Source organism: Condylura cristata, unplaced genomic scaffold (assembly GCF_000260355.1).
Source record: "Condylura cristata isolate star-nosed mole 26May11 unplaced genomic scaffold, ConCri1.0 scaffold00019, whole genome shotgun sequence".
Lineage (NCBI taxonomy): Eukaryota > Metazoa > Chordata > Mammalia > Eulipotyphla > Talpidae > Condylura > Condylura cristata.
This window is the reverse complement of record NW_004567120.1, coordinates 18,727,667-18,745,690: the sequence shown is the minus strand read 5'-3', so window position 1 is coordinate 18,745,690 and position 18,024 is coordinate 18,727,667. Positions and strand designations below refer to the sequence as shown.

At 40.8% G+C, this 18,024-nt stretch overlaps 1 protein-coding gene across 2 annotated transcripts in view; it reads left to right on the top strand.

The window, feature by feature from the left end:
• The window catches only part of DCX (doublecortin), a 109,089-nt gene that overhangs the window by 76,601 nt on the left and 14,464 nt on the right, over positions 1-18,024 (top strand). Inside the window, exon 5 of one of the 2 annotated variants that reach the window (XM_004685716.1) lies at positions 615-737. In XM_004685716.1, the coding sequence (XP_004685773.1) occupies positions 615-737 (123 nt within the window). Of the gene's footprint in view, positions 1-614; positions 753-18,024 lie in introns of both variants that reach the window. The other variant, XM_004685715.1, reaches the window with a different exon arrangement.

Genomic DNA, 18,024 nt, shown 5'->3' with positions numbered 1-18,024 from the left:
GACCACATGGTGTGGCAGACCTCTCCTGACCCGCCCGCTGCTCCCCTCAGCAGTGTACTTCGTCGATCTGCCTGTTCTGCTTCCCACTTTGTCTCTGGTGAATTCTCTCACCCTCCGCATCTCTGGCCTGTACCCCAGTTCTGTATGAATAAATAAATCTTTAAAAAAAAATAAAATAAAATATGTAGCATATAATGAACAATAAATGGTAGCTCCCCTACCTTTACATTTCTCCTGGAGGTTTCATATGTTTGGCTGTCAATTCCTTCTCTAAAGAAATTAGTGAAACATTATGTAAGTGGTGTTATTCTGAGACATGACTGGATGTCCACAAATGATTGAGTTTACTAACTAATTCCCTACCCAACCTGCTTTATAACTCCTTTCCCTACTTAAATCCAGGGATTTAAGCACTTCCTTTATCCAAGGTGATTTTTAACCCTTACTGCCAAGCCTTTCTCCAGAACCATTGTTCCTACAAACAGTGAGGGCATCTTGCAGTCTTCTGCCATTACTCCTTTGGTCTGTGGTGGTTATTCCTGTTTCCAGGGGCGGGAAATGTGCTAAATCTTCTTCTCTGGCTCCACTAAATCATTGATGCCCTTTGCTTCCAGAATGCCGAGTCATGAAGGGAAACCCATCAGCCACAGCTGGCCCAAAGGCATCTCCAACACCTCAGAAGAGTTCAGCTAAGAGCCCCGGTCCCATGCGCCGGAGCAAGTCTCCAGCTGACTCAGGTAACGACCAAGACGGTGAGTGATCTTCTTCTACCTGTGCACGCTGACTTTGTTTATGGAGGCCAGCACTCTGCATGCAGAGGAATGAGTTTCTCATGAACATCATTGTGTCTCCATGAACGCATGTCTATCAATTTTTTGATTAAACAGTCAAATTTGCTTGGCATCATGGAGATATAGCCACACCCTGATTCAACTCACTTGGATGCAGATTAGAAATCTGGCTTGTCTTGCCATGCTGTAGTGTTGATTGTCATGATTGTCTTTATGGTTGTTATATTCAGCATCATCCAGCAAAAGCATCGACAAGGAAGTGATCAAGTCAAATATAAATTTGAAATAGAAAATCAGAACCAGAAAAAAGAATTTAATAAAACATGCCATCTTAAATTATCATCATAGTTGAGGCACTTGAGTTTCCCACTTGACTCTGCATATCTTAGAAGTCAAAACTAAAAGGAAAGCAAGATGAATTGCATCAGTCGAACAATGGGGAAGAAAGGATAGACCATACTATTAGAGAAAAAAGAGATTTGTCACACAGGATTTGTATTTAGTGGATAGTGAGTGATCTATAAAATACAATCTTAGGATCACTGCAACCCATGAACAATCAGCCTGTGACTGAAAGACTCCTGCCAAATGGCAGTCAACTGTGCATACCACTTTGTCCAGCTGACTCTTTCCCAGCACAGCTTTATTGGTGAAGGCAGCAGTGTGTTAGTTTATGCACCAGTGCCGGGGATGAGGAGCCACACTTTGAGTAGTATTGTTGTAAAAGGCAAAAGATCACGCAAGTCCAAATTTAGAAGCTCACTGACTCATGCACAGACAATTTTAGTTCTTCATGTTAAGGAAATGATATGATCCAGAAGACTTATACATCTGCCCTCCCAAAACTCAATGTTTACCAGGAAAATTCTAGCTTGAGAACCTGGGGGCACCGACCAGAAGCACTTTCTGTCTCCATCAATTTGCAGCAGCTTGAACAACTTGTTGGCTTTGAAATGCCTGTGGAAGGGAGAGGAAAGTAAGGAAAGAGGATTCAGCCTGTCCTGCTGGCATTATCCTGCTGGCAATGTGTGTCTCATTTCTTTAATTTTAGGCAGGAGAAACTGAATGATGAAAAGGCACCTCAGGCTTTCATAACTCCATGTCTTTCATACCCTGTTCCCTGGGATTGCCATCTATCTAACCCACCACCCTTTGCTTGAAAACTCCTATTCATCCTTCAAGAGCACAAAAAGAAACAATGATTCTCTGCAATGGCCTAGCATGTACTCATATCTCTGGGATAATGTTCATCACACACCATACTGTATTGTAAAGTCTATGTTCAACTGTTTGCTTCCCTAACTACTGAACCTTTCAAGGGAAAGGTATTGTCTTCATTTTTCAGTCCTCAGTACCAAACACAGAGCCTGGGCCCTGGTAGATGTTCAAACAGTGTCTGTTAATGAAAAGATACAAAAGAGCACCTATTTTACCCAGCTTGGTGCTAGAAGTTTAGTAAGTTTTTCGTATACTGCTAAATATAACAGTATATTTGTTTAGTGACAATTTAGTTAAGTATATAGAACAGCACAACAATCTAAACAACCTCACATTGCTGAAACTCCAAAGATCAAGGTTTTGTCCTTGGGTTGCAAATGGAATTGTATGTACAGGTTCTAAGTAAGGCCTTGTGAAGCAATGGGCTTTGCAGTGCCTGGCCAGGATTCATAAATTCTGGCAATGATTGCTTAGCCAATGATTGCTGGCTATTACAGGGACTTCTAAACTCTGTAATTTATCTCTTGCTATGAAACAAATTACTCCAAATTTTAATGGCTGAAAAAATTAATTGTGTTGCAATTTCCATGGGTCAGAAATTCTGGAATAGCTAAGGTGCGTGCTTCTTTTTGGCTCAATTGCATGCAAGCTATTGGTAGGGGCTGCAGGCATTTCAAGACTCAACAGGACTATGGAATACACTCCCAATAGGGAGTGAACAAGGAAGATTCAGTGCCTTTTATGATCTGCTCTCCAAAGCCACACACTGTCTCTTCTATTTTAGTCTATTCATTAGAAGCAGTTACTGAGGCAGTCCAGCCCACATTCAAGAGGAGGAGAATCAAACCCTACATATTGAAGGGTGGAGTATCAAAGAATTTGTGGACCTATTTTTAAAACAGCACAAGCACATAACCCATTAGTTAAAAATGCTGGGGTGGTGGTAGCTTGAAGTAGATTCTCTTTGCAGACTGTAGCCAACTTGGTTACCCAGCAAGCATGACCATAACCAGTAATTTAACACAATTTAAACATATACAAAGCATTGATCTCCAACATGCAACCTACAGAATTTCACTTCCACAAAATATTAACCTCAGTCATTCTTCTAAGATATTACTGACCTAAGAGGAATGCATTAGGAATGCATAGGAGGAATGCATTTGTCAATTTAAGTTGACAAATGAGTGTCAAATTGAAAGGAGTTACAAATAGAGTCAACCCATGCTTAGGCAGGCAAGTTCTCCTCATCCTCCTTCAAAATGCTCTTGTTAGTGAGAAGGAATAAAAATGTAGCACACACCAAGATCAACAGAGTAACCAATTTGCCACCCCAACATTATACCTAGCCTTGAAAGGCCCAGCTACACCAATTTCCAGTTTCCCAGTTTTGTGAGTGGGACTAAGTTTCTTCTCTAAGACTTCATTTCCATTTGGATGAGACAGAATTCATGTGTCTATAGACAAAAATAATTTTCTATTGTTATCAGTCATTTTTAATTTACAGAACTGTACAATCGCTTCACAGAATGGGAGTTAGGTAACCAGAAGGATATGGTAGAGACAATGCATATTTTCCATTAGCATAAATTTATCTTTAAAGACACTAAGAAGAATTATTTCATAAAGTGCCAAGCTTTTTCTGAGCTATTAACAAGGAACTTATGCAGGTTTAATGTACCTCTGATTGAAGAATAATGCCACTGGGTGGGACTGAAATTCTTTGTTCTATTTTTAGGAAATGGTAGTACAACCCTGTTTCCATCCTATGTCAATCTGTGTTGTGTCTGGGACCTGCGGATAGAGTCACATTCTTTCATTTAATCTGAGTAACTGAAGGTTGTGGAAGACAGGATGCTTCCAGCAAGTTTTAACTCCCTTTTTTGAAGGCAAAAAAATTTAAAAATGATACTCTCTAGCAGGGATTCAACACAAATGAAACATTGGCTCAGTTCAGGTTCAGTTAAAGGAATGTTTTTATATTCTAGTTCATTAAAATTATGTGTTTGATTCTGGTTTAAACAATTTTGGTAGATTAAATATATAATATATGTGTGTGTATATGTATAATCCAATTCATGGTTCAATTACCTGTGTTCAGTTTGACTTCAGGTTTAGTAAATTTATGCTATTTGGTTGAAAATTCATGTCAGAATTTCACTCTTATTCCTTAGTGCTTAACTTACTTTTCCTCTTTCTGCCCCAAATTCAACTTAAGGAAGGATTTGGTGGTCCATATAATATTGCCATGAGGAGCTCATTTTCACTAGGCAGAACTGATGGACTCTTAGAATTCCATCAATGTCTATAGCAATGTCTGTCTTTAAAATCAGTCCAGGGACTGAAGTAAGCAGATAAAATCTGAGCCTAGAAGTTCCAATGGGAAGTTGAAGAAAGTTTATGCTGTGCCATGTTTTGATTAACCCAGGACTTGCCATTTGATGGGCAAAGGTTAGCCTGGTATTAGAACTAAGTGTAGTTATTTCTAGTGTATCTGTTTGTTAACCGTACGGTAGTTATTAATGTGTTAATTTTCCCCTTTATCGAACTACCCTCAATTAAATGGAATTTAATTGAATTAGAAGGACAAAGTGGCTAGTTGCTGAGAAGGTCTCTTTATTTCTTTTAAAGAAGCCTTGAAAAGAGCTAATCGCTCACCCTGAAAGGCTGAGAGTATGGTAGTATGATAATTAGTTTTCTGTTCGTCAACAGTCAATCATTGTTGTAGCAAGCCAGTGTTCTCTAGCTCCTTCCCTTCATCTAGGTGCACCTACTCCTAGAAGTCAAACCTTGTCTATTTCAAACCTTATGTGTTACCAAATTCCCAAGAGAGTATGGCTTCTCTCTTACAATACACAGCCTTTGAAAAGGACGGTCAAGGGACATAAAACATAAAACAGGGTGCGCGCGCGCGCGCGAGTGTGTGTGTGTGTGTGTGTGTGTGTGTGTGTGTATGTCCCAGTATCTTTCTCTTCTGAACTCAGTGGGCCCCTCTAAGGTGGAGGGGTCTGGCGGTTCCTAACTTCCTGAATGTACCTTTCTGGAAAAGCTCTGTCCAATAGAACTACAATGTGAGCCACAAATGAAAGATTCATATGTAATTTTAAATTTTCTAATAGCCACGATTAAAAGAAAAAGGTGAACTTAGTTTTGATAATAATTTGATTTTACTCAGTACACCCAAAATATTATAAATAGTATGATTTACCATATAATTAGATAAGAAATTATTAAAGAGACATTTACAGTCTGAAATTTGGTTGTATTTTATATTTAATAGTTATCTCATTTCTGACTAGCGGCACTTCAAATGCTAGATGGCCACATGTGACTAGTGGCTACCATATTAGACAGCGCAGTGCCTTGCTTCTCATTCTGAGAGGTTTCAAGATAATAATTTTTTTTTACATGGATTAAATGCTTTGCACTTTGGTCACTCATCAATAGTATCATGACTAAGAAAGGATAATTATCCATTTTTTTCAAAATTATTAAAACAACATAGAATTATAATATTATATACGTTTCAGGTGTATAGCATTATTATTCAACAACTGCATATATTTCATCACGATTGTCCACTACTATAGAACTTGATCCTTTAATCCACTTACCTACCTCTAAAGCCTTCACTCTGGTAACCACCAGTCTGCCCTCTACAGGCAAATAGATATATAATATGTGGCACAGACACAAACACACACACGCACACACACACGGATACTATTCAGCTATTAAAAAGATGAAATCTTATCATTTGTGACAACAAAGATGTACCTTGAAGGGATTTTGCTAAATGAAGTAAATCCAGTATATTTTTTTCAGGTTAAAGAGTTAAAATATAGAGGTTTAATATCTTGTGATCTTCCCAATGTCACACAACTGTTGACTCCCAAGAACCAGAGTCCACCTCTGTTGACTTCTAATTAGGAATTCATTTCCGTGTGGTGCTTGAGACATGGTGAGTGGAAAGGCCTCACTCCCTGGGTCTCTGCTTCCTTCTACCTTTCCCCTAGGATGCTAAGGTGGGGGGTGGTGCAAATGTCATTCTCTTTTACTTCAGAAAGCACAAAGGTTATTCACATTTGATTCCATTGTCCAATCCTACCCCTTCCATCAGCTCTCTTACTGTGACTCCCAGGGGAGTTGTTGTCCTTGGCAAAGCTGTAGAAGAGGGAAAACTTCCTTGATACTTACCCTACCCTATTCTGATTCCTTTCAAAAACCTAGTTTATATATATGTAGAATTGTCCTGTGTCTAAGGCAACTTTTCCGTTGTCATTGGAGAACTGCTTAGGAAATAGTTGGGCCAAACATTATAATGGCGGCCACTGAGCACCCCACATGGTATGGGGTTTTGTGGCATTAACCCATCTTCCTGCAATAGGAGCCCTAGCAACCTACCACAGCCCAGTACTTGTGGTTAAATACAATTGAATCTCCACAGTTTGTGTGGACTAACCTAGGAGTGATAGCTACTCTGGGTAAAAGGAATAAGACAAATTCCCTCTCCCTAAAAAGTTCATGATTTATTTGCAACCAGCATACATACAAACTTAGCCAAAAATATTTATAAGTACTTATTTATCATTATGAGCCAGACAATTGTTCTAATCACTTTGTATTTATTAATTAATTTAAACTTTACAACAATCTATGAGTAGGTACTCTTAATCCCATTTTAAATATAAAGAAATTCAAGCATATGAAATTTAAGTGACCTGCATAAGGTCACACACCTGGTAAGTAAGTGGTGGGGTTGAGACTTAATCCAGGCAATTTGGCTCTGTATTCCACAGTTTAACAACTGCACTGCAGGGGCTAAATAATAGTTAATGGTAATGGTTTGTTACAATGCCAAATGAATAGTACTTCAGAGCAGTCAGTGCTATTGGAAGTATTACAGTTCATAGGAAAAAGGGCTCATCAGGGGCTAGGGTATAAGGGATGGTTTCCTGGAGAACTTGGACTTGAAGGAATATAATAGTTCAATTAATGAGAAAAACATAATTGTTCAATTTATATGAAAATAGATAGCTCTGGCAGGGGGGAAAGCATGAACAAGAAGCTGAGGTCGTGATGAATAGGATATATTGGGGTATAAAGAGGAAGCTCTTTGACCTACACATCCAGCCCCAACTGTCCTTGTGAAGGTGAAACCCATGAATGCCTACCTGTAATCCTGCTTATATGTGCCATATATGGTGTAACGATGAATCAGAAGCCATTTCCTCCTCCCAGCTCCCTGATTGTAGAATCTTCTATTCTATTCTGTTCTGTTCTACACTGCTCTATTCCCCAAGCCCAAAATCTTGGTTTTAATTTAACCTGCTCTGTAATTTTTCATGTCCACAATATACTGCTATAGGTTTTGTCAAGCTTTTGAAACAGTATCACTTTTATCAAACAGAAGCCACTACTGTGCCCTCATCACCTAAATTACTCCACAGACTCCAGTTGCATCTCTGCGTCATATCTCCATCTCCTTAAGCATCGGATAAAATGCTAACACATAGTCCTAAAACATCATTCCCATTGTGTTACACCCCTGCCCCTAAATTTCCAATGGCCTCACAATCTGTGTGTTGAAACACTCCACGACCCATAGTAACACTGAGAGTAAAAAGAGACAAGCCAAGGGCAAAGGGTCGTATTTTGGGTAGCAAATAAATACGCAAAATAAAACAAATGCAAAACCCAAAAACAATGGGCTTCACATCAGGAACATTTCAGTGCTCGATTGTCTGACCTGCCAGTCAGAATTAGTCCTCAGCCTGGGTAGACTGATTGTGGCAGGGTTGTCCCAACCCAGTGTCTCTATATTGTATGTTACACAATTCCTTCCATTTCTATAATAGTAATGGTGGTAGTAATGGCAACAGATGGTGCCATTTATTGAGCCCTTCCTAGGTGTTAGGCACTTGTCCATGTATTCTTTGTATGGTCTGTCATGTGATCCTCAGAACAACAACACATGATATATCAATTATCTCATTAAAAATTCCATATGGGGCCCTCCCTGGTGGCGTAGCGGGTTAAAGCACAGTACTGAGAATCTAAAGCCACTTCCACATGAGTTCGATTCCTGCCTGCCCCGGAGGTGATCACATGGCGCGGCAGACCTCTCCTGACCCGCCCGCTGCTCCCCTCAGCAGTGTACTTTGTCGATCTGCCTGTTCTGCTCCCTACTCTGTCCCTGGTGAATTCTCTCACCCGCTGCATCTCTAGTCTGTACCCCAGTTCTGTATGAATAAATAAATAAATATTTAAAAAATTCCATATGGAGATATTAAGACTTACAAAAAATAAGAGTCATGGATGCTAGGTTATGTCCAAGGTCACACATCTAGGAAATGGCTAAGTCAGGATTTAAACCCTTGACTGGTTCCATAGCATGTGTTCTTTCCACAAATTAAGAGTAGTACAGTTTGTTGGGCAGTTAGTCCAACATCATAAAAGCAGTAGTGAGCATTGACAACAGGCTTGTCTGCATTGACAACCAGAAATATGTTCTCAGCAGAACCACCTTCAATGGGCAATGAATGGTGCCAGCGTTATCAAGCTTCAGAAAACAATCCTGGAACTTTGAGCAGTTTTCTGACAAATGTCCTCTTCTTGAGGAAACTGATCTGTTTAACTATGGCAGTATGTGTTATACATATTTGTTTTGCAACAGGAAGAGAAATACTCTTATTTCTCTTATTTAAAGCATTCACAACTGCAGGATCTCCAAGGCTATGCAGGGAATAGATTTAAAATCCCAGTTCCATCATCTGAAGTTACAGTGTCTCGCAACCTATGATTGAATTTGGCCAGAGAACCAGCCCTATGATCAAATTAGTGAACAACTCTTTCTGGACTCTCAGTTCTTGCTTCCCTAGTGGAGGGGTCTGAATAAAGGCATAGAAGCTTTTCCACTGAGTAGAGACAATTAGCCAAACCAATCCAGACACCCCACCCAAGGGGTCTTTGAAATGAATGTGTGAAAACGACAAACTCTGTTTCTTGGCCTTGTTGTGAAGTAAGTTGAAACCACTTTGGTTCCACTTGGTTGACTTTCCAGAAAAACTCCCTGTACATGTAGGAAGAAAATAGGCAGTCTTTTGACCGGAATGAAGGAAAGCTTAGAGTATCTTGATGTGAGAAAGTGGTTGAATTTTCCTCTGCAAGGCATCAGTAAAAGTTCATAGTGGCAGATATGGGAAGGGCTAATCAGAAGGGAATTTTGAGATGGATCTATGAGCAAAGACCCAAACCCCTATCCAATGAGGAAAGGCAGGTTACATCATTTAAGCAAGTAATAGTCTCTCTGAGTCTCTATAACCTATGATTAAGAGATTAGTAATTCACTGTCACCGTTTATTGAACTTATCAGGAGAAACATCTGAGTTCATGTATGGTAAAGGCTTTGAAAACATTTCAAGAAATAGAACCGTCATTATTACTATGTGTCTTATGACTGTTTTTTTATTGTTAGTTGGAGTTACCCTCAGTAAGCAATAATGCAAAATAAACATCAAACCCAAACCAAGAGACTTGATAGTGAGTTGAGCTCATGTCTTGGGATTAGTATGGAAAGGCAGGCCAAGCGAATGGGCATTGCGTTAGTTTGGTCTCCAGTCAAACGCTGGGTGAAATAATGACTTGTCCAACTCTTGGCTCACACAGTTCTTTAATCTGCACACCTGGACTACTACTTCCACTCCCCTAACATGAGGCTGCATCCTGACTCTGGGGATCAGTCCACACAAGGATACCATAGTCTGGGGAGTCAGCATCAATGCTCCCTGCTGAGTGACCCTCCTCTGTCCTGCCACCCATGCCAAACACTGAATTCTCCTTGTTCTTTGGGAACTGACCCCCCCTGCACTTTATTCCTCACATGTGGGAAATCATTTCCCCTATATACTTCATTTCCTGTAAAATTTACTTATCTACGTAGACATGTTTCTTGGGCTTGTCCTGTTCTTTTCCAAATGGGTGTTCTGGGACTCAAATTTCCAAAACATTTAGCCACTAAGGGAATTTTCTCCAAACCCAAGTGATGGTCAAGGACACCAGCTGGGTGTCCTACAATTTAACTCACAGCTAACACTATCTACCCAAGGAAAGCCTCATTCCACAGGGAAAGGGTTTAGTCAAACAAGATATATCTCTCTCTCTATCTCACTCTCTCTCCCCGCCTCACAACACACACACACACACACACACACACACACACACACACACGGTTCAAATTCTAATGTCAATGCAAGGCTGTAACTGACCGACTGGCTATAAATCAGAGTTTTCCTCAACAGCCTGCTTCAGTTCAGTTAATTTGTTTGACTCATAGGACTTGCAGAAACATTCTTACTGTGGTCAAGGACACCTTACTGGGGTTATGGGATTATAATAAAAAGATTTAATTTAGGAACATCAAGATGAATGGGAAGGCCTGGGAAAGTGCAGAACTTCCATTTCCTCTCCCAGCACACTGCTTTCCCCAAATTTGTATGCGTTCACCAACCCAGAAGCTCTTCAAGCACGGTCCTTTTGTGTATTTATGGAAGTTTCATTACATAGTTATGATTGACTAAATCATTGGCAACTGATGATAGATTCAACCTCCAGTCCCTTCTCCCTGGAGGTAAGCAAATGGGACTGAAAGTTCCCACCCTCTAATCACATGGTTCATTCTCTAGGCCATCAGCCTCCACCCTTGGTCACTTACCAAAGGTTACCTCATTAACATAACAAAAGACACCTTTATTGCTGTCTTTATTACAAGGGCTTTGGGAACTGTGAGCCAAGAACAGTGATTGAGGGCCAAATATATATTTCTTATAAGTCACAATGTCACAGTCCTGGTCCTATGATCTCTCATCAAATATGAAAAAAAAAAATTGATCAGGGGAAGAAAGTTCACTAGCACCATTCGCAGTCCTTCCCCAGGCATCTCCAGCAAAGCACAGAAATCTATGCAGTAGGGCTACTCTGTGAGTTCCACTTGTGTTGACACTGAACAATTCAGTTGCTCATTTCAAATCTCTATCAAGGTAATATCCTGAGGAGGAGATCTCTTTGCCGATTTTTAGACATGGTGGGTTGCAAAGTGTGTTCTGTGGGCTGATGGCCTGAATGGTCAGCCATCCATAGTGGGGCAATGTCTTCTGTCTGGGCTCTTTTAAATAGCATTCTGATAATTTGCATTTATTCTTGGGTAAGCAAAGCCCAGTCCAGGTCAGCATTTAGTCTTCTCAGGATCCATTTGCAGCCCCCCGGACTATTAATATCATTGTCACTTGCCAGCTATGTTCAGGGTCCTCCTCTCCAGGGAATGTGCCACAGAGCCATCTGCAGTTCCTGTCTCTTTCACTCACAGATGAAACAGTTCTTATTGCTATCTTGTGCCTCAAAGTGTGGAAGAAGTCTACATTTAGATTTAGTCCATCTGTGCAGGGCCACAGTGCTTCCACTTTCACTCATTCCAGGGGCCAAGGGGGCCATCTCAAGCAAACTCCTAGGGCTCTCGGCTTATTGATTCCTGTCACCTTGGAACCCTGAAGAGGGGTTCTTATGGTAGCTACTCACATGTTCATTGACTTTAATGTACCCCTGAAATTACACATTGATTTCCATAAGGGGTGGTGCCTCTTCTGTGCACAACTTTAATAGGCCAGGTTTCCATCATCTTCTGCTTAGGGAGCTGGTCAGGCCACTGGCCATGGCACATGAACCAGTAACCCCACGTAGATGGGCTTTTCCATTGTTCACCACTGCTGGAAAAACAGCATATGGTTCAGCCCACTGAACTGATTTGGTTTTACCTTCTTTGATTATTATAGTGGGCTTCCAAACAAGAAAACCATTCCCCTTGAAAGTCAACCAAAAGCCAGTTGGTATTTTGTTGGTTAGTTTCAGGCTCTTTGCAGCACATTGTCCAAAGGATTCGAATCCAGAGCTTTAAGTGTCTGAGTCAGTCCTAGGGGAAAAGAGGTTTCCTATTCAAAAGTTTTCATTTGTATTCCCCAGGCAACATGATCTGTATAAACTATTTCCATTTTCATTATGAAATTCTTCTGGGCACTGCCATCCTCATTGGAATATTTCTGAGGCGTCATTAAATCTCCGTGGGTATTTCAGATTTCAGGATCATGTTGGGTGGACCCGTCATAGGAATAGCTTCAGTTACTAATGTCAAGTGTTCTTTATTGTGTCTAATCAGGTAGGTAAATGCCCCTCAATTAAATAGAAATCTTCTAGTCAAGATCCGGTGGTCAGTGCTGGGAGACCCTCTCAGGCTCTTGCCATAAATCCTAGTCTGCTCTATATAAGGCACTCAGAAAGAGTTTGTCCCTATTGGGACCTGAGCTTCTGTCCCATACCCTGCGTGCTCAAGCCATCTTATTGTTTCCCATTTAGCATGTCTCAGTTACTGTTGCTGAAGGTGCAGACTTACATGCATTCCATTTTACAAGACTAGGGATAGGGAGCATTTCCCAATCAGATGCAAAGTCCATCCCTACAACGCAATCCATGCAATTCACATAATGCCCTTTTAAACTTTTCAATTCTCCTACCAGCTTCTGCCTTCATTCCAAAAACCTTTATGTTCTTCACTATAGCTTCCATCAAGACTTCAACAGGCTATAGTAATAATACAGACAGAAGAAGTATGCTTGTGGCCAGACATAATGCCCATTGCCCTAAAACATCCAGGTAAAAGCGATGCTAGTTCTTTGTATAATACTTGGTCAAACATTGCAACTTTCATAATCCTCTTGCATAGTAAATTTTTATGTTCTTGCAAATTACATGTGGCGTGAGTCAGGGCTTCATTGATGGATTGTGTTACCACGGTTCCTGGGGCTCCCATGTCAAGGAGTCTTCAAAACTTTTCTTCTCCACCTCCTAATCATTTTCTCCACTCCAATGCAAAAGCCTTTGTGTCCTTAGGGAGGAGAGTCCAGAGACCCTGATGGCCCTTTGGTCAATCTTTATTTTGATTAATCTGCCTAACTAGATTGTCGGTCACGTTTCTCATCGCCACCTTTGCCTTCTGGTTGTTAAAATTTCTCCAAATGAGTAAACAGAGTAGACTGTTTAGGGCCCTTTAATGTTAAGGGAATACCAGAGCTCCTTTGGTCTACTTAACCTTGGATCGTAATGAACTAAGTCTAACCTTTGTTTTAATCCCACCAATGTCTGTTTTATTAATCCTTTTTTTTCTTAATAACTATTACAATTTTTTTCTGCTTCTTGAGAAGAGTCCTGTGACTTTTCTTTGTCTTCCCTTTTTCCTTTTTTTCAATATTTCCTTCATTTGCCATAAAAATTAGAAACATTCACTTTGTTGCAGAGTCCTTTGATTCTCCCCCAGGTCTTTTCCCATTCTCTTATTAATTCATCTTATATTTTGATTACATCTCCTAAAAGACTCATAAGGAGAAAATGAGACAGCAAATTCAGTATAGCTTCTAGGACTGATTTTTGCTTTTGCAGCATATTGGATTATTTGAGGTGCTATCATTAAAGGAACCCCCTTAACTGTTAGTGGCAACCAACAGATTTCTCAGGAACCTCAAACTTGCATGCCCTTAAAAGGTCTGGCCATCCATGGGCACAAAGACAAAGGAGACTCTTAGTGTAAAATAACACTAATAAGAGTAGTATGCATAGAGAGGAAAGAGAAGAAACAATACTAGTTTTCCAATGTAATGCCCCGATTTACCCATCCCCTCATGGGGATATGCTCAGCCAGTCAGGCTCAGACCAAAGCAGGACCACAGCATCTGAAAGGTGCAAGTCTGAGGCACCTTTTGGCAGGGAACCACAAGAAGTGGGCAAAAGGATCCAGACAGGTCTGCACAAAGTAAGAAAAATCAAAGTACAAACCAAGATAACAGCTGCCATTCGTCAGCCTTACCTATCTGTCTCTTCCTGCAGGTCTCTCCTCCACGTGTCTCCTCCAAGTCCCCCAAGTCCCGGGCACAAATCCAAAGCTGAGAAGCAAGCTGATGTGATTCTCTTTCATCTCCCTCTCTCTCTCTCTCTCTCAGGTCTACCTGCCTTATGTGTTTCATAGCTTCACCTGGGTGCTCAATTCTGCCCCTCATTCCCAGTAGCTGGTCCAGGCAGCTGCCTGTCAGTGGGATGGGGAAAATGATGCTATTCCGTTTTATGGAGATGCTTCTGCTACATAACCACAGTACTTACCATGACCTGGGAGCTGGGCTTATGTGGCAGATATTCGAATATTGGGTCATCATAAGGCCAGTCCCACCTGGCTAACAAACGAAGCCTCTGAGATGTTTCATCTGTGGTATTCCAGTTGGCATTCATAGTCCAGTCTCCTTCTCAGTGTAAGCAGACTTTATAGTGGCTTTTATCTAGTCTACTGGCTGTTCTCTGGAATAGCTCCATGTGTCTAAAACACACAAAACCATACATGATTGCTGCACAGTGAGTTGTAGGTCCTGTATCAGTGCCCAAACGGACTTTTCCACTGCAGCATTCTAAACTAAAGGCACAGCTCCCAAATTAATTTCCTTCACAATTCACTTTAGTGAAGGTACTTTTAAGAAGTAAGTGCTACTGAACTACAAAATGGAATAACTATGAGTTATACACTTGCCTAGTCCTCTCTCCATATTGACTACCTTCTAGGTGCCCAGAGGTCTTAGAGACATTTTCTATTTTTTCTGTTCAATTTTGCCATTAGGAGGCAAGTCAGAGGCTAGTAGCTAAAGTTTAGACTCACTAGAATTTGAGGTTGGTACAACATAAAGTTCTGACACAGCATTCTCTTTTACGCTTAGTTTAACTACTACAGGTAACATAAACATGGGGCTGAATATTTTGCCTTTTCCTTACTAATCTGCATAACTTTATGCATCAGGTTAACAAGCTTTTCCTTAGAGGTTGGATCCATCTATGAGCTCCATGGGTAACTTTCACCATTAGTAACAAACTACAGCATGATTTCTTGATGCTCCTTGCTGTGTGTGAGCAAATGCCCTTTCAAGAATCAAAGGTTCATCCCTAACTTTTCATCCTTTGTATTCCCAAGCTACATGAGCCAGAGCTGATCTAGCAAATCTCACCACCCTAACAGCAACTAAATGGGTATTCTGGAACCCAAATTTCCAACATATGTGGAGATGGGGTTCCTCCCAACCACCAAGCAGTTCTCAGGACACCAGTTGTGTGTTCTACAATTCAGTGTTAGACGATTGCCACATACAGTGATACATAACAGAGACTGCAGATTCCAATTCCAACACTGTTACCTAGATTGAGCGACTCTAGATTGTTGGACTTCACTGGCTGTCAGAGGTTCCCACAACTTCTCCCCCATTTCAATATGCTTGACTGTCTCATAGACCTTAGGGAAACATTTTACTTAATGGATTACTGGTTTATAATAAAAGGATATTACTGAGAAACAGGAAGATGGAAGAGGCACATGGAGCAAACTAGGGAGAAAGGGCGTGGACTTTCATACGCTCTCAAGACACACCCTTCTCCCCAAATCTCTGTGTATTCAACAGCCCAGAAACTCTTCAAATCCTGTCCTTTTGATTGTATTACTGGGGGTTTTATTACATAGTCATGATTTATTAAGTCATTGGCCATGGGTTATAGATTCAAACTCTAGCCTGTTCCCCCTTCCAGGAGGTCAAGGAATAGGATTTCAATCCTCTAGTCGTATGCGTAATTCTCCTGGCAACCATTCCCCATCCTTGGGTGCTTCACCTGTCACCTCATTAATATAACAAAAGGTACTTTGATGGCTCTCTTCATGTAGGAAATTCTATGGGTTTCAGGAGCTGTGTGCGACAAAGATGACAAAGACTGAATACATATTTCTTATTATAAATAGATTTTATTTTTGCCTCTCCACATCCTGATGGAGTCAGGGATTTAAAGATGAGCTTGGGAGCCAGTGCAGGTGAAACCATTTAGATGAGCCAGTGGATGGAGGTTGTGCTGGGCCAAGCTTGGAGATTGGAGAGCCTGGTGGAAGGTGAATGACACACCGGCGCAAATGGTCTCTTTCTGAAGAATTCTGGTCCTAGAGCAGTTGCTGGCTGCACTATTGTTTCACGATGTTGTCTGTGGTACTTTGTTGGTTCTGCGAATGAGAGCAAGTTCTTAGGAATCAGTTTTATTCTAAACCACGTCAAATAGAATAAAAGATTGGTATAAGCTGATGTCTGCTTCTATTTTCTTCCTACTCCTTTCTCTTCTCTCTTCTTCCTGCTCCCTGTCATCAGAAAGCGCTCAAAGGAAGGAAGCCAAAAACAATTACTACTAGAAAGGAATAATAATGTAGCAAAATTGAAAACAATGAAAGGTAACAGTTTTGGTGCCACCCACTGCTCCCCTCAGCATTGTATTTCAATAGATCTGCCAATTCTGTTCCCCACTTTGTCTCTGGTGAATCTTCTCACACCCTGCTCCTCTGGCTTGTACCCCAGTTCTTGTATGTATAAATGAATAAGTCTTACTTTTTAAGGGGCATATGCTTTGGAATCAGATAGAATGGCTTTCCACCATGACTTTGCCACACATAACTGGAGCCAGTTTGTGCCCCACCCCCACCCCGTGGTATGGGGACGGCATGGGGAAGAAAATGGGAAAGGGAGAAATATATTTGTCCCATCATAGACATCCAATATTTGGTAATTATTCTCTTTTTTTACTGAAAAATTTGGTAAACTGGAGTAGGAGATTGAAAAATTCCTGATACACCTTGTTATAGAAGGAAAACTGAACTGTACAATGAGAAGAAAGGAATGAAAGAATTTGAGCTATGTGGACATAAGATGGTGACAACAGTTAGAGCAGTGTTGTGTTCTGAGAGCAGTGTTGTGTTCTGAGAAGAGAGATGAGAAAAAAACACGGGAAAAGAGGGGGAAAAAAGGCCCCTGTTGCATCCCTCAATTGTAAATGACTGATGGAAACACAGAAACAAGAACTAAGACATTTAGTAAAGAGTATAAAGTAAAATGAGGGTCTCTGTCAGTGTTGTTATATCCAGCTGCTCTCCAAATGAAATGTGACAGCCTTCCGAGTGGGTTTGCAGTCCACGCCATGCACAGTTCTTCAGACCCTATTTGCATTTATTTGCTACCACTTGTTCTTAACATTTATATGAATTGGCTTCAGTCTCAGTATCCAATGGCTCCCTCCCACAGGACCCAAAGAAGAAATGCACATATGAATATATTTGTATCTAGTCTGTCAGTGTAGGAGCACCTTCTGCTTGGAAGGAAGCGACATTTGCTGGCGCATTTCTACATTTTCTCAATGTCCATCTTTGGGGTTCGTTCCTTTGGGGAGACTGGAAAAGTGTCTGTATTTTTCAACCGTGCAGTGAAAAGCAGTGGAATTGTTTAAAATGCATTTCCAAAGTGCTTGTTGAATGTTGGTGACAAAATAAGTCTTTTATTTAGAGATAGCTTAAAGTCGATTGGGGAGTGGCAGGAAAACAAACATATTAACACATACAGAGACAATATTAGAGAAATATGTGGAACACGTGTTTATGTATTATGTCCATAGTTTGGGGGTGAGACCATTTCAGATCATGATGAGAAAAGAACTGGAAGTTGCTACAGAACCTGGATGTGTAGATTTATAACCAGTAGTTAGAAAGCCACTCACATATAGATATACATATTGGCGGCAATTTTCTACATTTTGGCAAAGAGCAGTGGGCTCCCTCTCAGCTAAATAAGCATGTAGGTAAAAAAATAAAAATAAAAAGACAGTTTTCATCTGGGGAATATAGTGGCCATGCCTTTGTAGTGTCGCTAGAAATTGCTGGGAACCTTGCATCTGTTGGTGCTAAAGGACATGGTAGTCACCTGGAACAAAATGAAGGAACTTGCCTGGAGATGCTTCCATCTGTAGGGTTTCATCACCAAGGTCAGGGCTTTCTTGGAAGACTTCTGGTCTATCAGTTCAGACAGTTCTCTCTATCTTGAATTCTAGGGGCCCGGATCTTCTGGGGGAGGCTCTAGGCTCT